This window comes from Manduca sexta, chromosome 22, assembly GCF_014839805.1.
Source record: "Manduca sexta isolate Smith_Timp_Sample1 chromosome 22, JHU_Msex_v1.0, whole genome shotgun sequence".
Taxonomy (NCBI): Eukaryota; Metazoa; Arthropoda; class Insecta; order Lepidoptera; family Sphingidae; genus Manduca; species Manduca sexta.
Genome location: NC_051136.1, coordinates 11,661,802 through 11,686,372, shown reverse-complemented (window position 1 = coordinate 11,686,372; position 24,571 = coordinate 11,661,802). Strand labels below are relative to the sequence as shown.

Genomic DNA, 24,571 nt, shown 5'->3' with positions numbered 1-24,571 from the left:
GGCTCGTCTCACACTAGAAGATCGAGATACCGGAGAGTGTAGACTACCCTTATGGGCCATTTTGGGTGTAATAAAAACGGTGACAAATTGTGAAGTCTTTGGTGATGTTTGTCAGTACATTTCGCATAAATCACTTAGAACATTTGAATGTAACTTAGTACAGATATAGAAAGAAAGAAAAACTGAATGCTTTTTTGGTTAAAGAGATGCGGTTGCAGCACTCAGCCAAAGCGATAATAGAATGAAACACATCAAACAATGTCAACATTAAATTTATTAGACGTTTATTATATCTTCGGAATTTCATTGTAATGCTTATTTATTGTTTCTATTTTAATTTTTACAGCTTTACAATATGTATTTATTGCACACGTTATTTTAAATAACGTTCGAAATAAATACAATGTTTTATTTATAAGCGTAAACAAGCTATACCAGCGTCTATAAATATACATTTTATACAAAATATGTTTAAGACTAACAAGGATATTTACATTTTAACATGCTTACAATCAAACAAAGCATTGTGGCTACGTAAAAGATTTCACGGTAAATTTAATTCTTCAACTACCTCAAAGGTTTCGCTTGACTTTTCCCATCTTCATCTTTTGTTGTCAAATCGTTTAGTTGACATTACCGTCTGATTATATTTACGAGGTTGTTTGAAAATTGTTCATGCATTTAGTTTTACAGGAAAAAATGCTTTGGAGATTCCAATCTCCAAAGCATTTTTTCCTGTAAAAAATAAATATTTTAAAACAAACATTTTGAATAATCCATTATTCAAAATGTTTGTTTTAAAATATTTATTATCATATTTACATTGATTGGGTACATAACAGTTCAACGGAATTGTAGTACCAAAAATAATATTTATTTGTAATTAGAATTTTGATATTCCAGTCTCATCACAAAATGATCTGTTTTGAATGTATTTTACAGTAACTATAACAGCGTTTAATTGTACTCTTTGAATATAGAAGATTGAATACATTTATGAGAATTATTCGAACCCGAGCCTACAAAAATATATGGAATAAAAACTCAATAGGACTCATATCACAGTCTTTGGGCTCGAAATAGTTGGTGTTTTGTATCATTTTTAAAAGAAAATTTATAGTGACGATAAGATTTCATGGCGTTTTTGACAAGAAGCGAATACGTGTGATGTGTGAATGAGGTCAAAATAGAATTAAAACTTAGTGTATTTTTAATTAAAGTTTAAATTTCGCTGAGTTCGAAATTATAGTTATTTTAATAATATGTTCATTAGAATGATATCATAGATAATATGAGAAGTAAAATATTCGCGGTCAAATATTATCTATGCCTTAATTTTTTTATTTATTTGTCATGCCACTTCGTTTCCATATAAGATCAAGAGGTCTTATTCCGTCTATGGGGGCTAATCCGTCTTTTTAATTACGGGCGTCCTAATCAAAGGACAGGTTTCATAGCCATATATATAAAAGCGCCTAAAAATCCCCTATCTACCTAAACCACCTACGAAACCTGTCCTTCGATTTGCCTCCTAGACGGAATATGGCTCTCTGGCCTTATATTATAATTCTCTTTATCATTTGGTGAAACTGTCAAATATTCACTTATCAAAAACGCCAAATTACATTGTAACCACATTTCAATAAATTATTTTAGTACGAGTTTATGACCTCGTCTCTGTTTCTTTAAACATTTAAGTTTACAGGTATCCAGAGTCGATTAAGTGACAGACTCTTATATAACAATACTGTGTTCTACACATTTTGTTATCAAGACTTTTTTAAAGTCCAGTGTGGGTTAGAGCAGGTGTCTTCTGATTTTCCAACTTGACATTAGAAAAATTGTCGTAAAAACGACACAGCCACTGCAAATTGGAATTTCATTTCAGCAGAATTGAATCGCATTTATTTTGTGCAGTTCACGGCCACGGCACGTTTCTGACAGACGCAGAGATAATCATCTCTCGTCAGTCGACATTTTTTTGGACCCCACTCCACTTACCATCAGGTCCAGTAGGGTCAGTTTGCTGTGTAGGTACATCATAGTACCGAAATATATCGGGCGAAATGCGACTCCATTCTGTTCGACCGTCAACGCTCGGCTAATCACTATATCCAGCTCTGGCTACCCGTTCCCAAATGCGAAAAGAGGTAACTGGAAATTTGCACAAAAACCTGGGGGCCCTGATTGAATATGTTTTCGGCCAAATTCGATTTCAGGCCCAAACTAGTTTGCTCCTAGACCAAATTGGTTCATCGTTAGCGTGTCATAATAAACTAGCTTAGTCCGATTTATTTTGTTTTTTAATCACCTCGAAACAGATACAAATATATACTTTTTCAATGCCAGAACCATGCGGGATCAGTTGGACAGTAAGTAAGATTTTTTTAACTGCTCTTTCAATGATAGAAACGTGATTGGATAGAAGGTGATAGAAGGTGATTGGGCTAAACTAATATATCCTGTCACGCTTAAGATGAACTGGTTTAGCCTGAAATCGAGTTTGCCCGGGCACACATATTTTTTCCAATCATCTACATTAAAACACTGCACTTATGCCGTCGTCATAGTTCATGGAGGCTGGCATCGGTGTCGCTCTCAGCACCGGCGAGGAGTAAAGTAGACTCGCAGGGCTGTGCGGGCTGGGAGGGCTCCGGGGCGTGCGGCAGTAGTCACAGCTCGATGGGCGCCGCGCCCTTCCAAGTGACGCCGGCGCGCAGGAGATGGTACAGTCGCAGGACGCACCATATGCAGAGGCACTGGTGGCAAACATATTATGTAAATATGTATATGTGATATATTATGAACATATGTACTTTTTATAGTTTTTTTTTATAGGAGCGCGGCAAAATCCCTTCACCGTACCTGACGGTAAATGAAGTAGGGTTTAGATAATGTCTTTTGTCGTGAGGCGATTAGCTCTGGCCAATAGTTACAATTATGCTTGTTTGAAAGCAAAAATACGCACTCCCGGAATGCCTTCTGTGGCTCGCTTTGGTGGGTTTTATACCTTGTGTACCGTGGTCGCTATCTTGCTACTACCAAAACATGTTCTATATCTATGTATGTATGTACATACTTCTTTTGAAATGTTTGCATGTGCTTTTAGTATTGTATTCACTGAGTTATTCCAAAAATGTCAACAAATAACTACTGACGTAAGTAACTATCAGTTTTTATTTCCACAATTTCTCGTGTTAAACCTTGACAATTTTATTATGTGTAGTTATTTACTAGCACAGTTCAGAGTTAAATAATAATATTATAAAAATAATAAATAATATTATAGGGATAATAGAAATAGCCTAAAAAGGAATCATTTAAAAAAAATTACATTTCAATTATTGCCTACTGAATATAATTTTAAAACTAAATCTGTATACTTGATATTTGTATTCACACGACGCCTCAGGCATTGGTCCTAAAGGCAACCAAACGGTAAAATTTTAACAACGAAACATGACATAGTGAACAAGAATAATGTAAACGTAAACTAATTTTAGAAAACAAAATTATCCTACGTTACAAAATGAATGAAATTTAAATGTTTGTGCTTTGTATGTCGCGTACAATGATAATAATAAAGCGTACATTCCTTTTGTCACAACAACGAATAATTTTCACCCCACTTTAAAGTCTAGGTAACGTTAGAAATGGAACAAATTTGTTCAGCATAACGACCTACCCCAAATGGTCGGTTAATGTATACTTATTAATGGAAACCTACAACAAAAACTCGATTTATAAAGTAATTAGTCGGACAAAGGTTCTGTAATGCACGTTTTCCGCAACTCATAAAAGCTTTTAAAAGAAAGAAAACTCAAAAGTGGACCGGGTCGCGTAGCGTCTCATCTCTATAAATGAGCAAAAATGCCAAGTTCGGCTTAAACATATTTTTCTTCGGAGTTTAGGCCAAACAATGGCGGACGTGAAGCCATTTCGGTGTCACGTCACTTGTTGTTCGTTGTTATAGAATTAGGTTGGAGAAATTTCAGCAATATATTGTCCATTGTACGACAATGAGCTCATTGGAAACGTAGATTTTGAACCCACTGGAAAAAAGATTTAATAATAATAATAAAGCAGTTTATTGTCTTATTACAAAAATGATAACATACACATTCTTATACTTATACTATAATAAAGACAAAAGGAAGCGGCTCAGCTTATGCTGATCAGGACAGTAGTTCCGAGCAGCGCTGGTTTTCAGCCTATCCTAGATTTAAGCTAATGTGTTAGAGTCACGCAATAGACAACTTTAACTACATGGGAATTGAGTACAATTGTGTAGTTCGGTCAGGATGGTGTATATTATACTACCTTTAAGCCTTGCAGAAAACCGCCGTGAACTGGCAGGTTTGTTCCTAACTTTGATAATGCCAATGAGATTCATAAAATCCGCTCCGCTTTCTTAATATGGATTAGTTCTTTTTTGAGGCCGGAAACCTTCCGCGAATTTCTTTGGCATTGGACATTCACAGGTAATGATAATATCTTATCATTAGATGACATACGTGTTAGTCTATCTTTTGTCAAAAAAATTAAAGATAAATTTTGCAATAAATCCACTTCGTTTTTAATATCCCCTACCACAATGAAAACGACCTCGTTTTCATTAACAAGCTAAGATTCATTGTTAATGTTGGAAACATTCCGTTACTACGTAGCCAAGACCAAGTTATGCTCGACCTTCGGCTCGCGTACAGCTTCTTCGAACTACAAAGTTATAATTTCTTTATTATGTAGAGCCAACCTCAGACCGCGTGAAGTTTCGAAACTGATCATAACTTCAGATTATACTTGTCACCTTCAAGAATCTTTGAACACGTTTCTGTAGGCCTACAATGCTTCATGTTTAGTAAAACGAGAATGGTAATTTCGATCCCTTAGTACCAAAAACGTATATATTGTTTGTATTTGAAAAATAGATATACGCTGGCTTACTATTACAAGGTTCTATCTTATATTTGATGTGCAAATTAAATTACATATATTACATGGTTATAAGTGTTTTTCATTCAAAATTTCCAATAATTCTGGAAGATAAATAAAGGGAGAATCATGAATTATTTTCTTTTCTAATTTTTACCATCAGAATTTTAAATTTTATTTTTGCAACAAAGTAAATAACGTAGGTGTTTGTTGTAATAGTAAGATATGAAGAACTTCATTTAATTTTAAAATATCGTGGTTGCATGAATTGTGCATGTGTGCGTGGCTGTGCGCAATGCTGGCTAATGGTCATATTATAACGCTTACTTAATAAATCAGGGTGCAGTTCGTAAGCAGCAACTATGTAACTAAAGAGAAGATTTAAAACAAACATTTTTGTAATAAACCGTCGGATTTTGTAAGCATTCTTTCGCTAAGTCAGAGATAATGGTTGTTCTGAAAACATTATTATACCCATACAAAAGAAGTCCCGTTTTTGCACAAATTAACGTCTTGGCTTTTTCATTGAAATTAAAAAATGCGTCGTAGTTTTTCCTGCGCCGAAATTGGATATCGCTCAAACCAAAAACGTAAATGCCATATGATCTCGGAGCTTCGTTCCATTAAAATTCGTCGTGATTTTTTTGTTTCGTTCATGTTTGTTGAGTGAAGTTCGAATTTTTAGTATTTCTGTTTAGGGTACACAGATGTCGGTACAATGGAGTCTTAAAACCAATATTAGTTGTTTTCCGATGGTAGAATTAAAGAAAGTTGTACCTATATATTTTACTGGTGGTAGATCTCTCATATGTAAGAGTCCGCCTAGGTAGGTACCACCGCAATGTCTATTTCTGCTGCTAGGCAGCATGTGTAGCAAAGCAATAAAAAAGTCTAATAAATTTGACTATTGCATAATATAAAAGATGAAATCTTGCTGCCTCAGCGCACGACGGGCGATTGATAAAAACTGTGGGGCGCTGATTGTACCGATAATATAATAAATTATGAATGAATTGTCCCACCCGCTAAAGTTTATCGTCTGAGTACTATTAGATTTAACTGTCTCGGTGGCGTAGTTGTTTTACGGAACGACTGCAGTGCTAAGGTAGAGGTCGATTCCCGGATTGGACAAACTGATAAGTTTTCCTACTTAGTATCGGATCAGAGTCTGGAATTTGTACGCGATGTGGCGATAGGCTCTCCCCCTATCACACCATGGGACGGAATGTACAACGCGGGAAATAAGTACACCAATAGGGCACCGGACTCATTTTTGTTCTTTACTATTATCAAATATTTACATAATATAAATTATAACACAGAAAGAATTATTAAAATCCGGTAAAAAATCAACGAGTTATAAGTCTTTGAATTTCGGTGGAAGGGGTAATTAACAAGAAACAGAAAAGAGACGAAATATCCACATGTGACGTCATCGGGAATTACGACGCGTGCGAAAAAAGAGATGAAGCGATATCCCCACATCACGCCCACTTCTGCACATTACAATATTTTAAATATGAATTACTCGCTCATTTCTTAACCAATTTTTATGCAGTTTTCGCAGGAGTGCTTCTTTTTCGTATTATTAACCATTACATATAGAATAATGTACAAAATCAAGCATAGGCCGGTCCCCTATTGCGCTTCTACCTACCCTTTCGAGGATAAAACGAGTGATGTGTATGTATTTACTATAAAAGTATTACTTATTGACACATAATAAAACTTATATTACTAAGTATCTATGTTATTATAAAATACCTCTCCAATATCCAAAAAACAACCTCATTTAAAAAGTAAGGTACATTGTAAAGATATCTCAAACAACTTCAGCTTAAGGTGGTAGCTCAAGGTCCATTTTCATACATTTTGTTTCGGCTTTAATCTGGGTAACTAAACAAGTATTGGCAAGTAAAGAATTTAAATTCACGTCTAGTTAGTGATTAGTTCTCGCAGTTTGAAGTAAAATTTAAAAATAATTAATATTCATTGATATTTCGGCCTTTAAAATTTCGTCATATTAAATTTTAAAGGCCGAAATATCAATTATTATTAATTATTTTTACGATTTTCTTTCATCTGCGAGAACTAATCACTAACTAGACGTGAATTTAAATTCTTTACTTGCCAATACTTGTTTAGTTACCCAGATTAAAGCCGAAACAAAATGTATGAAAATGGACCTTGAGCTACCACCTTAATGAATCTAAATATTCATATCTCCACTCCACAGCGAAGTGTTAAAATTACTGAATTGTATTTTTTGTATTCCCTTTGATTCACAGTTCATCGGATGTAATTTCCTTTCTTGTTTTTCAGTCTGTATTTTTAATTGGATAGTTAAAAGTTTTATGAAACAGCAATTGTGTTCTATTAGTCTTTTAGTTCTGCGTTTCCCAAATATTTTAAACTCTTTTATACTGTAGTTATATCTAAAAATGTCACTGACTGCTGTTCGGCACTGCTTACAACTTTGCTTCATTAACCGGCTTCAGGAAAAGGGGTTTATCAATTCGAGATATATTGTTTTATTGCTTTGCTTCCTATGAAATAAAGAATAGCTTCTTCCCTCTTTTTCTATTAACAAATAACTGTGTAGTAATATTTATCAGTTATACTTACATTTAGGAGTATCCGGGGTACTAGGAATGATATTTCGGCTTTGCACATAGAGTCGAATTGCTGCAACAAAAGATTCATTATTCAAATTGTGTTAAAAATATATTTACATAATTATTATTACATCAGAAAATCATTGATACCCTTGTTATTCAGGAACATCTAATATTTTTACGCCTTGCTGGCAAATCTTAGAGCCCTAATTTAGTCATTTAAGATCTACATATAATGTGTACCTATGTTTAACACATAAATGATTCTGATTCTAATTTAGGCTGTAACTCCACTATTGAAGTCATACACTGTATAATATCTGATGTATGCAAATTAATGAAATGGAAATAAATATTAAGTAAATATCTACCCGTCCATTAATCTTTATTTTATTTTTCTTTGCTAATTTTTATATTTCGCGTTATGTAGAAATATCTCCTTAATTGGTTTAAAACAGGAACAAAGCTCTAACAAAACAGATTCAATTAATATCACTTAAAAACGTCTCTAATTGGCACAAAACAAAAATACGAAAGAAGTAAGAAGCTATAAAATCTAAATGAAATTCGAAGTGCCAGCTCTCCAGAAAGTCGGACGCGAAATGTTTCATAAATTAAATTTGGCAACAAAATTGTCATTATAACGCCATTGCGGGGTCCGAATTAATGCCATTATCATCATAAAGTAGTTAATTGGTAATTGGCAGGGACGTGCTTTTCATAATGGTTTGAAATAAAATTTATAGGGCAGTGGGAATGCGTTTTAAAATCGAATTAAATTTATATTAATCTGTTACAGTTTAAAATCAAATAAAATAGTTCCATTAACGAAATAAAACAAATAAATAAAGTCAAAACTACATCATTTGGTAGTGAGAAGCGAATTTATTGTTTCCGAACAATTTGAATTATGTCGCTTTCTGGAAAATTATAATAAATTTTACAGTAGTTATGTTATAATAATATTTTCGCTTTCTTCGTGAGTAAATACTCCCGAATGTATTAGTACTATTTAGATCAAGTACGGTATTTTTAGAAAAATAAGTCATTGTGTGACAGAACTATGCGTTGGATATTGGATCTAGTATTTAAATGACTGTTTGCCTGCGATACTTATAGTCTTCTTGGTTGCTCTGTAAAATGATAATGCTGGTTTCAGATACAAAACATAATTTAATAGTAAAGTGTGGTGTTTTTATTCATCAGGAGACTCTTGAGTGCAATAAGGAGTTTTTTTTAACAAAATAACACAGTATTGTGGCACCGAAGGAAATCTTGTTTATCTTTGAAAATTTTACTTGTTACACAAATTCTCACTTCATGAGGATACCCTCATATAGTATACTGTCGTACTGCATAGTTTAAATCGGCTCATTATATAAAAATATATACGTCATTTAATTCAATTGCTTTAAAAGCAAAGACCCACACAAAGAGGTATAGTAAGTCTCTAGCAATTCGTGCTGAAGACAAAATTAGTTGCGTTAACTAACATAAAAGCAACCTAAACAATGGAAGATGAAATGCAGACGATAATTCTCCACTAATCCCGATCGCCATTAGCAACATCTAATCCTTGGTCCGAGTCTCGTAAATGAGCCTTTCAGCTGGTTGCACTGCAATTCTCTGGTTGGACCGTCAAAGACGACTTGTTCAATGTAAAGCCAGTCTAACAAGATACGCTCTGGTAAATATACTTTAAAAATGGTATATCAGTATACTTTGTAAAGCATAGACTCATATTGCACCCTTATTGTTGCAACTAGTTTAACTTTAGGTAAAGTGGGTAAAAATTTAAATATCATTCAAATTATTAAGTAATTTTCCGGGATAAAAGTCCCACTATATATACTGTTACCGAAAGGAGCCTATGTCCTTAGCAGGGTTTCAAAATGTCTCCATACTAAATTTGATAGAAATCCGGTCGGTAGTTTTTGATTTTATCGCGTTAAGACAGACAGGAGCTGCGACTTTGTTTTATTTTAAAATATTTATGGATTATAAACCTGAATGAAAAAAAGATTTTATGATTTTTTGCTTGTTCGAACGCGCTAATATCCAGAATTACTTATTCGATTTTGAATATTATTTTCACTATTAGCAAGCACAATATCATCTCTGAGTGCTGTTTTTACATTGGGAATGGATTTTGATGCGGACGGAGTCACGGGCACATTTCTTTATATATAGATAGTTTATACATGTTGTTCGTTCTTGCGTACGCAAATATCGTGACCTTAATATCTCCTTCTAGTAATAAATAACAATGGGCACATGTAGACTTTGAAATATTGCAAAAATACCTGTATTTTTAATCAAACTGTCTGACAGAAGTTGGATCTACTTGGTGGTATTATAGTACACAATATAAAAATATACAACACAATATATTTGTTACGTTTAGGCGAATGTTGGATATCTAAATAAAATGCTTAATGTATATTTACTCGACCAAGTAATCGGTGCACCTCGTAACCACGAAGGCTGCAGTTTTCGAAAGATGGGAAGTAAGAATTAAACAAAATATTGCGATGAAAACCATGAAGTGGTTTTATTTTAACATATCTCGGATACATTTACGTTTTACATGTTTTCGTTACTGTAAGTAACGTATAAATTTAATTAACTCAATATTTTAACTAAGTTACTATATACAGGTTGATTCAAAACCACTTAGTTAATAAGCCACTCCTTACTATATTAATTACATTTCACATTCGTTAGTATGAATTAATGACACTCACATTAACAGCTAAATGTGAATTCGATAAGGCTCGATGTCATTCATTGCTAACTGGTTGGTTGGAAGTTCAGTAGTTTCAGTAAGTTTTAGTTCGATACCAAACGGCCATTAAAGTTGTGCAGCTCAAAGATGTTGTGTATACAGGGTGTTTGAGTAAAGCAGTTTGTGTTAACTATAAATATCAGTATCCTCTTATATAAAACATGTAGCCTTATAAAACGTTAATCTCAGTTTTGTATACATTAAGAAATTATATTATGTGAACCATAAAAAAGTGGATCGGAGTGATTTTGTCTATTAATTTTTGTTCATTTTAGATGGTAAAAAGTAGTAATTACTTAAAATTTAGATGCCGGTAAATCATGGGACGAAATATAAACGGCGAAATATGGTTTCACTGGCTGCGCCTCTGCCTATCCTTGCAGGGATAAAAGGCGTGGTAATGGAATGTTTGTGTGTGTAAGCGTGTTACATTCACTAATCTCTGACGTGCGCTTATTGCAATTAAAACTGATGTATTTAATTGTACTCTGAGTGAATTCATAGCGATAGCAACATGGGTAATATGTTATAAAACTAATAAAAGAAAAAATAACTTTTACATGAATTATCTATACGACAGCGTTGGGGTAATGACCATGTAAGTACTATTAGTTGATTAATACATTTATACTCCGAGGCGGTGGCATAGTTGTACTGCATGCACGATACGGCAGTGCTTTGAGGTCCTGGGCTCGAATCGTGTGTCGCGCCAGTATCAGCCCAGAGTCTGGAATTTGTGCCCGATATGGCGATAGGCTCGTCCCCTATCCCAACATGGGACGGAACACACTGGACGAAAGGTGGTTGCCTTGGTTGCGCCTCTGCATATCCCTTCTGAGATTAATGCGTGTTGTTTCTTTTGTACATTCATACAGGGATGTTATGGATATGAAATTTCGGATATGGATACGGATATGGATATAGGAATAAAATTATATCGGTTTCGGATACGGTTACGGATATGTAATTATTTCGGATTATCCGGTAGTTTCGGATAATTTCGGTTACGGATATTAGATTAAAGTAAAATAAAAAAAAAAAAAAAATATGTAATACAGTAGGGCGACGAATACTAACTATCGTTCGTCGTCATCGTCGATTGTTAATTATCGATGAACTAATTGGGGGACATGGGTGTTCGGAAAAACTCTGTGTTTTAATTTGATATGAAGTTTCAGTGAAGTAGTGCTACCTCCTCTCTGTGAAAAGTTTTTATCACACTGTTTACATTTTGCAAAAATAACTTCAACTTGATAAAAACTATTTATGAATGAAGTAATGTTATGATTAAAAATAACAAACTTTACAAAATTCACGTAACGCGTGAGCGGTGAAACAAAAACCTGTCGGAACATATTATCCGTAACTTATCCGAAACTTTTATAACGGATACGGTTACGGTTATGGATATATTTTTATTTCGGATATCCGATAGTTTCGGTTACGGTTACGGAGCTCCATAACATCCCTGCATTCATACAAAGTAAATATTTTTGTTATGAGTCTACCGCACAATACATGATATTGCTTAAACGCACAAGAACCGTGAATCCAAAATTAAAAGTCGCCGACCCGTGGCTAAATAGCTAGCAAAGCTTTGTAAACAGTCCTATTGTTTTATGGTGGGAATTAAGCACGTGTACGGGCACAATGGGCGGCCTATTGCAATTTATTTTATATACAAAAACAGTAATTTGGAGAGACTGTATCTAATAAAAGATTAATATATAAATGCAAAATATCGTTAAACTTTATTTTATTTCTCTGAAGTTGTACAGAAATATGAAGTGATTTAGAATTAAGTTCTATGATCTATCCAGTATAAACACCATCCAACACCTTGAATTACAAAGTATTGTATGGTATTCCATTGCGCTCGCCATTCTGAGACATGAGATGTTAAGTCTTATCAGATAATAGTTACAAAGTTACTGGCTACGAAGTTCTTTTAACCGGAACACAACAGTGACTACACACTGCTGCTTGGTGGCAAAAATAAATATTGCATTAGTACCTACCCAGGCGGACTTTCACATATGAGAGACCTACCTACTACCAGTAAATCTAAACATTAGCTTCATTTTTTTATGTTACAAAATTTCGTCGTATTAAATTTTAAAGGCCGAAATATCCATGCATATTAATTATTTTTACGTTTTTCTTTCAACTGCGAGAACTAATCACTAACTAGACGTGAATTTAAATTCTTTACTTGTCAATACTTGTTTAGTTACCCAGATTAAAGGTGAAACAAAATGTATGAAAAATGGACCTTAAGCTATAACCTTAAATGAAAATACTGGCAATTAGTTTGATTGATGACGAGAATAATCACGATTGAAAACTATATATCTTTGTATTTGGTATGGGCAAGAGATCGAGAGCAAGGAATCCAATGAGTTGGACAGATCAGATCCGCACCACACTCGTCATGAATGTGGTTGAAGCTGTTCATGTCTCCAAAAACCGAACCAGATGCTACATCGTGCGCAAAGGACTCTTTCCCTGATGACTCACGACCTCCAGCATTGGGGAATCGACGCAACGAGGAGGATCTGTTAATACACGAGTTATTTTAATAATCTCACGATGTGATGAATAGAAAATATAAACACACAAATTAAGAACCTGCTCCATTTTTTAAAGTGGGCTATAAATTAATAAAGATTTATAAGGATTGTGTTTACTTTAGTCTTATTACGGCAATAGTAACATATTTTCTTCTGATGATAAGTATACTACAATGCAAGAATTAATTATGAAAAACGAGAGATTTTTTCTTTACTTTAACAATTGATTTAGGGTATTGGTAGATATACAATTAGGTCAATGCAATAAATCAAAACACGACAAATATTAACACAACAACGTCACCAACATTGATACTGTAGGAATCACAAATTAATGGCCGATATTTCATTTAAAGAATTCTTTAACCACATTTAAAATCTGTTGAATCGTTTCAGTTCTGTTTAATCGTACATCATCGACTGTAGCCAGCAAGCATGTGTCTTTTTATTCGACAGCAGGTCATTACTATTTAAACGAACATTTTTCTTTGTCAGTATTTATTTTTTTGTTTAGTAACGTTTGTAAAAACTATTCCTTTATATAATATACTAGTATATCTCTATATGTTTTACAATGTGGTAATATCATCGCTTTGTTAATATCTGTTGGTAAGTTGTGATGAGTCAGCACTGAGGTCAGCAAAATTAATGGACATTACGACTTGGGGTCTCAGATCCCACTCACACAGTCTAAATACTTATGTAACTTTAGACGGCTTATGATGGATGAATTGTTGAGATACAAATTTCATTTGTCATAAAAAATTTGACATAAAAAAATATTCAGTGAAGTTAGTATCTATCACAAGAGCTTAAGTTCCAATTTGGCTTATAATATATCTACTAAAAGATAGTCTATTAATTATTAAAAATGTGGTATATGAAGTATATTTATTCTCTAATAGTGTGTGCCCGTAATAGGAGCTGTGTTTAATATCTTTTAACGTTAACCCCACGTGGCTATTAAGAAAAATGTGACTCGCCGGTCTGACGAGTGAGGTTAACGAGGCGTGATGTATTCGAGGTCTTAGGCGCTGCGCAGACGTTGTCGTACCCGATAAAACTAGAAATGATAGTTGCTGAAGTTGTTCTAACAATAATTGTAATCAGTTTTATTGTAGTGTTGTGAAAGATACTGCCACTTTCGTAGTAGTGTAGTGTTTCTCGACAAGTTGACAGCGTCTGTACGGAGCCTTATAGTAACTGTTTTCAATTTATTCTGTTTGATAGCCGATACTGTATTGGTAATTTCGTCTACTAGCTTCTGAGAGTTTTGCTAATGTGCAACACGATACTAGGGTATTTGACATTTTTTTCTTTACGTGGACAAATGTTTACCTTATATAAATATTACCACAGAAAGATTTATTACAGTTGGATAAAAAAATCAACAAGTTACTAGCAATTCGCTGGAAGGAGTATACGTAAGTGTCAAGAAACGAATAAAAAAGGGGTGCAATGGCGCACGTGACGTCATCGGGAATTACGATCCGTGCGAATGAATGAAATGGAGCGATATCCCCACTACGCGCCCACTTCTGCATATTGCAATACTTTGCAAATTTTTATTGATTTTCCCAGAAGAACTTCTTTGTCGTACTATGTGTTGTTATTTAGAATAATTATGAAATCAAACATAAGAAAATACACTATTGTATTAAAATGTCCTTTACTCATGGCTCTGCTGTTTCTGTTTTTTCGGTGTGAAGTATACGTTTAGATACCAAATAAAACTAGTTTTAGCATTTTTACGTTTGGATGTTTTCATTTTAAAATTCTTCAGGCAACATTAATTATAATAATAAATATTTACCACACATTGTGTAGAAGTTGAATATTTCAAGGTGAAAGACAGCCAATCAACAAAGTCAGTTAATTGTGAGAATATTAATTGAAACTACTAGTTGTTACGTGATTAATGATTCAGTTTGGTTTGTCGCGCACCGTCAATGTCAAGGCTTCTTATTAGTTGGTACTGGATATTTTGCCCGATAAAGTTTTGTAATATGCTTGTTGTCAACCACGACTTCACTTGTTGTAAACGTAAACACACGAGTTCATTTTAATTTAGGCATTGACTTAGGCCCAATTCAAATAACCGCAGGGACGTAGATCCATCGCATTTGTATTTTATAGTATATTGAACTTTATGTCCTCTAAAATAAATTACTTTAAGATAAGCAAATATGCAGACTAAAATAATTAAAACAACTAAATAACAATAGATTTTTTCAATTCGTCTCCCTCTGCTCCTATTTTTTTTTCACTTCTCTGTATTAAGCTTTGCTCAATGTTGAATATATTCATTTTAATATAAATAAACTTAAAGCTACCGAACTTAAAAGATTATGGTTAATTTCTTTTTTAAAACAATAAATACATTCCGTGGAATTTCGTTTTGGAAATCGTTGCTGAATTCGTAAGTACACTGACCGATTATTTTATAAAAGACTAGCTATTCGTCCCGATGTCGGACGTCTAGCACTAATTATCTATAGCTAGATGATTTCTGGTGGTCCGTTGGCTATCAAACTTCACATGATCACCCACTAGACTAATCTGAAGATCACCTAAAGAATCATTATATTGTTCCAGCCGTTTTGGAATCCATAGGGAACAACATGCACATTTATTTTCATATATACAAATATATACATTGTGATTTTATAGTCGTTTTGGAATCGAAAATTTTAATTCTGTATCAATAATAAAGTTTAAGACACTTACCTTAAATCTTAAGTTAAATCTCACATACTAATTAAGATCATTACGATCGGTGCCATTCATAACAATGAATAATTGTCGTAACGTTACTTCATTATCAAACTCGAACGAATGATAAATAAGATTATAAAAGCATTTTTTTTTTTAATTATCATCAGTACAATTGATTCACAATTTTTTTTGTTGCTACAAATTGTTCTTAGTAACCAAAGTTGGTTTCAAAACGACTATAAAATCGCGGTGTATACAATATATATATGACTAGATCTTTATTCGTTCTTTTCACTACAGAATAAATGAAAACTAGAATTCTAGCTAAGAACCAGCTAACATATTAGCAATGGTACTCAATATAAATGTCACGATGTTCTGTGAGCCACAGCACCGCAGTCTCCGTCAGTTTAACTCCGTTATAAATGGCTCAGCCTTTATAAGTTTTGTAATATATGAGCTCTCCTTACATCCAGAGCGACGCCTCGCAAGTTAATTCTTATCGCGAAATTGCCTCATTTGTGGAATTGCTTATATATACAGACAAGTCAAGGGAAAATGTGGTTTTTATAACGTGATGATATCCGCAATTGTAGAATAATATGCTGTATTTGAGGATGTCTTTTACAAGACCTTTTCGTGTATCTTTGTAGTGAAATGGAAAAGAATACCTAGATATATCCCGGGAGGTGGTTCTAAGAGAAAATAGATGCACGTGAGCTGGATGTGGACTTAAATCAGGAAAAAATTATTTTATAAACAACTTATTACAAACATTTAAACAACACTTACAATTTATTCACATATACACACACATCACGCATTTATCCCTGAAGAGGTATACAGAGGTGCAATAAGGGCATCCACTTTTCGCCAAGTGATGATGCCATGCCATCATGCCATGATAGGATAGGGGACGAGTCTATCGCTAAATCGGGCACAAATTCCAGACTCCGGGCTCATACTCAGCAGGAAAATTTAAATATCCTTTTGCCTGGCCCAAAATTCGAACCCAGAACCTCAGAGGGCTGCCGTACCACGCATGCATTACCATTATGCTACTGAGGCAGTCTCAATTTATTCACTATGTAGGTAAAACGCGCGAATGATTTAGAACAGCTAAACCTTAAGCCTCATTGTCAAAACATACAATTTATTTTAACAATACGTCCATTGTCTCGTGACCTCGATGCCTCATGTTTGATTTCATCCCTCCCCCCTAGTTAGCATTTCCACATTCAAATGAAATCTTCTAATACCTATCCTATTGTATGAATTTAGTTAAGAAAGGGTTAGGTTTGCTTGAGCCTTAGTGAAAAGCTCTTTCGGTGACAATTAACTGAACAAAGCATTAGTGTATTCCCGCTGTGGTGTATCTGGGGAATTTATCATCGTCCATTAATGCCATCCCATTCATCAATTTATTTCTGATTCTAAACAATAGTACTGTTCAAAATAGTTCGTCATATTCAACTGTTTTGAATAGTTCGGTTCCTTGGGAAATTAACCGAGTAGTTAGTCACTGGCGCGTAAACTAATCTGACGAGAGACATGTATTAATCAGATGAGAGATTATCTATTTCTAATATAAGAGAGCAAATACACAACAAATTAAAACTCTTGCTGATGTTAATAGGTTAAGTAGAGTTGTTATATGTATATTATGTTTTGTAACTAAAGAAAACTAGCACGTAAAGGTAGATTTAGCCTATTTTATTTCAAAATTTCCATTACTACCCCAGAATACCTTTGTTAAATTTACTTTCCTATTGAAGATCCTATAATAAGAAATTGTGATTTTTATGTTATTTTATATTTATTAGTCATGTTATCAGTCCTTAAGAATGGAGTGATGGCTTTAAAAATTGTCTAATAAAGTAAGGAAAATAATTTTATAGATATCCTAAGATAAGAGATACTTACCCTACAACTCAGTGTGACCTGCTCGCGTTATGCAAATCGGTCTTTGTAAATGCAAATAAACATAATTTCGTCCTCAGTTTATAGACAGTGTGAGGTGCTTTCTCACACACGTTTGCAAACATAATTATACTAATTACTACTGTGTTTATATCTAAGGGTCTTGTGCTTCTTCTGGCTTTTTAAGATTGGTTATGGATGTCTTTCCATTTTCAGATAGGGAGAAGTGTTATCACATTTGTTCGTGTAGTTACGGACTTTGTCTAGAAGGTTGGGAGGGAAAATGGGGGGTATGAGCTGACCGGAGCAAAAGAAAATCTTGCCGAATCCAATGAAAGGCCTTTACAACGCGAAATCCTTGTAAGCGCAAGGTTTTTTTTAAGGTGGTCAAAGACGCTTCTACGACAGGCGACGTATTCCCCTACTTCCTCTCTTCTTAACTACGCTTATGATCACACTCACATTTCGCCAGATATCTTACATCCCATGTAATAGTTTATGGCCATTTATCGGGTACAATTCCAGACCGGGCTAATATTGGGCAGAAAATCAAATATCATTTTGACCGGCCCGTTTTAAATCGAACGTGTGTCCTCAACGCGGATAAAAGCAAAGGAATTTTTGTTAAAGGCTTCAGAAGGCCGGTTCAAAAAATTACGAAATAAACGATAAGTAAATCGTATTTCTTTTATTCTAACAGAATTCAATGTATAATAAAAAAATAGCCAAGGTAATATAAAAATATATTATATAAATAGAACAAAGGACGGAACAACAAAGAAGTTTCAAGTTTGAACAATTTTATATGCAAAACAAAAATATTATTATACAAAGTACCTTTTTACCTCAAAGTTTAATGAAGAAAATCACGACTCAATAAAATGATAACAAGCCCAAAATCCGTTTACGCTTTATCTTTTATTCGAAAACAACAACAGCCGAGCAAACAAACCGCGTAGTAAACAGTCATTGTTTTACAGGAACGTAGGCAACGAGCCGGAAAATAAATAAGTTTTCGCCTTTTACATTGAATTGTTTCGCATTTCACGCGAACAGCTTTGGTGAACGTTACGGTAATGATTGACGACTCGTTAAATAAACTGTTTTATTTTCTATATTTACGTGTATTGCGAAATGTTGGGTCCGTAGGAGCCATTTGAAATATTTAATTGTTTGTAATAAATTTAAAAATCCCTTTACAACTTAAATATTGATTTTTATGTTTACGCGAATGTTAAACATTCGGGGAGGACTGAACTCGAGACCATAAAGGCTGCAAAGTCTTCGAAACGTCGAAAGAAAACTAAAATATTAAAACCGCGATAAAATCCGAAAAATATTTAAATTTTAACTTAAATATTTTCAATAAACAAGTATGTTGAAGCTGTATTTGCGTCAGACTTCGTGTTGCATTCGCAGAAGTTTCACATTTGTTAATAACTTCTTGTGGTGTTAGAATCTGTTAAAGTTTAGTAACAAATATAATGAAGATGTAGAAATGGCAGATAACAGGAGAGAACGGGAGACTCAATCTGTGGTCTGTATTAAAAAAGTTTGCAGTTGAGGACAACATCTAACTGGAATTTAATTTACTAACTTCACAAATATCATCGAAATAAATTGCATTTATGTAAGTTCGTTGCCTTTTGGACAATATTACTTTGATATTATTTCATTTCAAATCTCATCATTCTTAGAAATCTTCAATATACCATTTTATAATGGCATATTGAAGATTCTTAGAAATAGCAATTGAGAAGTACAGAAGTCTTATAAATCTGTTTCTAGAAAATGTTTTGATTCCATTTCAGTCGAAAGAACACAACAGCTTTAAGCAGAATAAATTAGGAATTTTAAGTCTTTAAAACCACAGTGGAACTAATTAAGTCATTTATTTTGGAATTATGCTTAAGCATTCGTTTATATAATATTGTTTTATAGTTGTTTCAAATTAGTGCTGCTTTCAAATCATCAAATTAGGTAATTAATTATTAAGAATACAGAAGAATGTAATGTTTGCAGTAATATTTAATTTAACTTCCTCGGCGTAGTAGTATTACGGTACCACTGCAGTACTAAGGTTTCGGGCCGATCCCCGGGCAAAGTGATATTGGGTTTTTCGACTCACCATCTCATCACTCATCTGGAGTTTGGAATTAGTACCCAACATGGCATTAGGCTTACCCCTCGTTACATAATATCGGAATACACACGAAAAGTTGCTGCACCAATTACGCCTCTGTCTACCCTTTCAGGAATAAAAAGCGTGATCTATCTGATACACTTTTCCAATATTAGTAGAGGTATAAAAACAAATCGATCTAATCGGATTAACTGCACTTGTAAAATACCTGGCAACACGAGATTAAACAAGCCAAGTTAGAATGTTGATTTACGATATGTTTATACCAGTGGTTCGTTCTTTAATATCGTTAGTAATAATGTCGATTGTAATCAGCAAATTGCGCCCGCAGTTAGCGCCTTTGTTGCGTTTGTTACACTCTGGTGCTTTTGGCAACACCTCTGCCGCAGTGCATCGTGAGTGCACTCCGATTGCTTATTGAATTGTGTTCTAGATTACTAAGCGTGTTCATTAATTCTGTTAGTATATTGAACATGTTTGCGTTAACTACGGATGGTTATGTATCTAGTTAGGTTCACTATTGGCTTTAAAGCAGCTTTTGTAATGAAATTTAAACTTAATATTTTAAGTACTAAGAACTTTATATTACTGAGATGTGTATCATTTATTTATTTTTGATTGTATGTCTTTACAGTGATGTTGCAGCGTGAGCCATTTGGTTCGAGCGATTTAAAAAAAATATTAATTAAAGCCAGGAATAGAGGTTAAATTAAAAAGAAGTCATGATCTCTAGAAGTGAACATACGATTAGGCATCAAGGTAGGTTATTTGTTTAAACAACATCAAAACCTTAATTATTTGAGTACACATTCAAACTTACGATGAATGTCTTCTCCAGTTGGAATAATAGTCCAAGTACTACGTTCCGATACCAATATTATAATCAGTGGTAGTCAGGATGCTGTCAGTTATTAATCGCCACAAAATACTCTCTAACATTAATCATATTCTGTTCGGATTTGCCGGCATCTACGCTAGTGATGTATTTAGGTAAATGCTTATTTATTAAATAAATTGCAGACAAATAGTATTATTACCACGTAATAGCAGCTGGACTTTAAATTCTACAATTCTGTGATCTATTAATTGTATGAAATAATAAAATTGTGTAGGTTTGTATACTCAAACTAAAAAGTACCTAAATAAAATCGAGAATAATGTATGATACGTATGTAAGTTATATCTTTAATAATATTTCAAAAGATAAAGTTGTTGTATATTATGTTTTAGAGTTTAAATTTTAGACAAAAAACGTGATTAAATTATTAAAAGAATTATTTGATAAATGTTTAAGACATTCCATTTTTAAAAACACGGAATGATAACTATTTTAAATGATGTAGATGACCTAGTTGCTTTTTGCATTTCATTCTCGCACTCCAGATTTGAGCAACAAAATAAACGCTTAAGAAAGTAAAACTAGATTGCAGCCACACCTTGGAAGAATATTTAAATTTTTACTTTAAGTCCATTTAATTACTCTAATGACTTGGATGTACGGTTGGTCAAAACGCAGAAGAAAGTAGTAACAAAAAGCTGATTAATAAGGTTCTATTTACAAACTTAGTAGCTTTACCTCGCGGTTCTGCGCACTTGGAAATTCTTTCCTTATTTTTCCAGGATAAGCCGTAACTTATGTTATCCAAGGAAGTCGATTAAATGCCGAATTTTAACCAAATTCTAATATTTATGAGAAACGTCTATACACAACCATTCTGATTCATAGTATTATTGGAATGTAGAATTTAACGACGCACCAAAAAGTTTACAATATCTTAGTGGGTTTACAATGATATATTTACATTGATTAACCAATTTTAGAACAAACACGGAACGATGGCGATAAGGCGTCATACAAATTGCAATGCCTTTGTGTTGGATCTCTAATCTCTATTCCATTATTATTTACTGCGGTTAGTATTACCCTTACATATGTAGAGGTGCTGTACGTTCATTGCGGACCTGGCACCTCTTATCTTATATCTTTGTTTTTTGTGGTTTAACAGCAGAAGCTATGGATAGTATTGTTTGTTTACGGGCAGTGTGTCGTTTATTGTCTATGCAAAATTTGTCTTAAATATAAACTAGAATTTGAATACTACGCTTTATATTTTTAAGGTCGGAAATACTTTGAGAATTATGAAACAATTTCACATCAGCTAAGCTATATAGTAAGTAGTAGAAAAGAGTTATCCAGAGCGCTGGTGAGTCACATTAAACAAAAAAAAATGAAACACATTTTGAAATTTATAGACATTGAACGCTAAAAACTTATCGGATTCTATTAGTTGTATTCCTTCTTCCCTACATGGCTCCTGTGTGGAGTCAGCTCAGTACACTTTATCAAAAATATCAAACATACTGAATATTTGTATGTTTAATATTTTTGATAAAGTATACTTCTTCGGTTTCTTATTATTAATTATTCATAGTGAAATATTTACCTTGTTTACATGATCTCTAAGTATATTGGAATAGACCATGGCCATTGCCTCCAGCGCCATGAATGTCATGCAGCCCACCACCCAGGGAACCAGAAACGCCACGTTTTCCTGTAAAGTATCGTAATGTTAGTATAAATATAATTGGCTTATTGTCCATAGATAGAAACATTTCTTAACTCAACACATTAAGTATCATAGAACCATATTCGTGCATTTAATAACGCGGTTTTTTATAAAAAAAAAAAAATGTTGCGGGGGCTTATAGAGGTATAGTTTATTTGGAAAGTTAATGTTACATTATCTACTTACATTTTACAATAATGCAAAATTAAAAGAAATGCCGATGATGGTTAAATCTATGTACTCAATAGTTTTACAAATTCGTAGTTAGAACCCTATTTTACGATTGAGTTTTCTCAATTTCAGAAGTCATTTTCAACTAAGAATAATCCTAAAATTGAATCAGAAAAAAACAATTAAATTGTTTGTCTTTCGCATTTTTTTAAACTATATTTCTTATATTATATTATTTTTACGAGAAAAAAGGATTTTTGGTAAACAGATAGTTATACAGTCTTTTTTTGCCATTGTGGGCTTAGATATGAATCAAATTATGTACTATAAGATTTTTAATTAACAAACTAATGTATCGAAAATATTACATTCAAAAACACAAACGTATCTAAACCAGCTAAGAAATTTTATTGATACGCGCCATTTACCATATTGAACATTACAAAACAATTTACGCAAAAAATGCCATACTTTTCTATAGTGTGCCACAAAAACTTAAATTTTCACTAAAATAAAAGTATTTTGTTCTCTATTATTATGTTCGTATGGGTTGTTATCGTCTAATTACTAAGAGTTTTAATTACAATGATTGTTGTGCCTATTTCTACTATTAATTCATATATCATTTTTGTATTTACGGATTTTTTCAACATTGTAAACTGGGTCATATTTACATTGCGTTACTAACTGAAACATACACGTTTTACTTCTGCAAACTTTTTTTCATAAATCATTTATTAATACCAAATAGTTTAGACAATAATCCTGGTTTTAGTTTTCTGTTTTTTATTCATTTCATTTTTTAGTTTATTACGAATATGTTATATATATCGATCTGAAATTAAGATGTAGTCGTTTCGAAAAATTGTCTCCAGGTATAAATAAAATTACTTTTTATTAATATTTACCATGTTCAAAACTTAGGTCTACACTTTTATTTTACATCTATGATCATAACTTAGGATAAAGTGTTGTTTTCAAATACACAAGTGGTTTAATTTATTAACCCAATGTCACAATGACACTGGATATAAGATTTTGGTTCTTGTGTTTATCTCTAACTAAGTTTCGTTTTGCCACGGCATGCATAAACGGTGCGACAGAACAATTATATTCATTTACAATAATTATTCTTTTTCTGCCGACCCATAATTACAATAATATATGTCTTTATCTACAGAGTTGTCGATATGTAAAATATCCACGTCGTAGCAAACTAATAACTGTCGCACTGAATGTATAATTTATTATTTATTTAGATGTAACATTCCAAGTCACGCGGGAAATAATTTTCATGCAAAATAATTGCTTTACTAATAACTTCTTAATTAATTAATGTTCTTTTTTCCTAAAACGTATTTCAACTCATTCATATAATCTATATAAAACAATTATTAATGGCATAAAAAAATAAAAAGGATCATAACCTACAAAGAAAAAAGTATAATTGGCAGTCTATTCACTCGAGGCAATTTATTATAGATAACAGTAGTATGGAACAAGAAAATGAATGAACTTAGCATTGCTAGCAAAAATACGTTTATAGAAGACTTGAGTTTAGAATGGAATCGTTGTGTGTTTTTTTATTTAAAAATTAGCTGACCCGACAGACGTTGTCCTGTTCTAACTATGTATGCACGCGCGCATTCTGTCGATCGCTGACAGTTATTTCAAACCACTGACAGTTATGTAAAATTAATATTGTCGTTAAGTTTTCTTAAATTTTCTAATTTACCGTGCAATTTTTTTTTCATAAGAATCTTCCCTGACAATAACGAACACAACAAAAAAAATAGTGAATTTGGTCCAGCTGTTAAGGCGTGATGGCGTAACCAAGGGAAATAGGGATCCAGTTTTATATATATAAATAATTTTGTTGTATTGTCATATATAACTTTTTGGCCTCCACAAAATATGATTTCAATCCCCAATATCTTTTATGTGTATTATTTGTGATTTTTCCCGAAAACTCTTTTAGAGATCTGCCACCCCGGCCTCTTGATTCGAGACTTCCTGACCATTATAGTGTTGGTTTCATGAGAATGAAGGAGAGACCTTTGTCGAAATTTTAACGAGCCCTCAGGTTATTTTGAGATAGCCTCAGGTAATTGAATATTGGCAAGTTGTTCTGTGGTTCGATTTTGGCGCTTTCC

General features: G+C 33.2%; 1 protein-coding gene across 1 annotated transcript in view; it reads right to left on the bottom strand.

Annotated features, from left to right (window-relative positions):
* Positions 1 to 1,572: 1,572 nt before the first annotated feature.
* The window catches only part of LOC115450159, a 32,458-nt gene continuing 9,459 nt past the window's right edge, over positions 1,573 to 24,571 (bottom strand). Inside the window, exons 2-4 of the mRNA XM_037441516.1 lie at positions 22,125 to 22,232; positions 7,558 to 7,617; positions 1,573 to 2,759 (exon numbers count right to left, since the gene is read on the bottom strand). Coding sequence (XP_037297413.1) covers positions 2,673 to 2,759; positions 7,558 to 7,617; positions 22,125 to 22,232 — 255 coding nt within the window. The 3' untranslated portion in view covers positions 1,573 to 2,672. The remainder of the gene's footprint in view (positions 2,760 to 7,557; positions 7,618 to 22,124; positions 22,233 to 24,571) is intronic.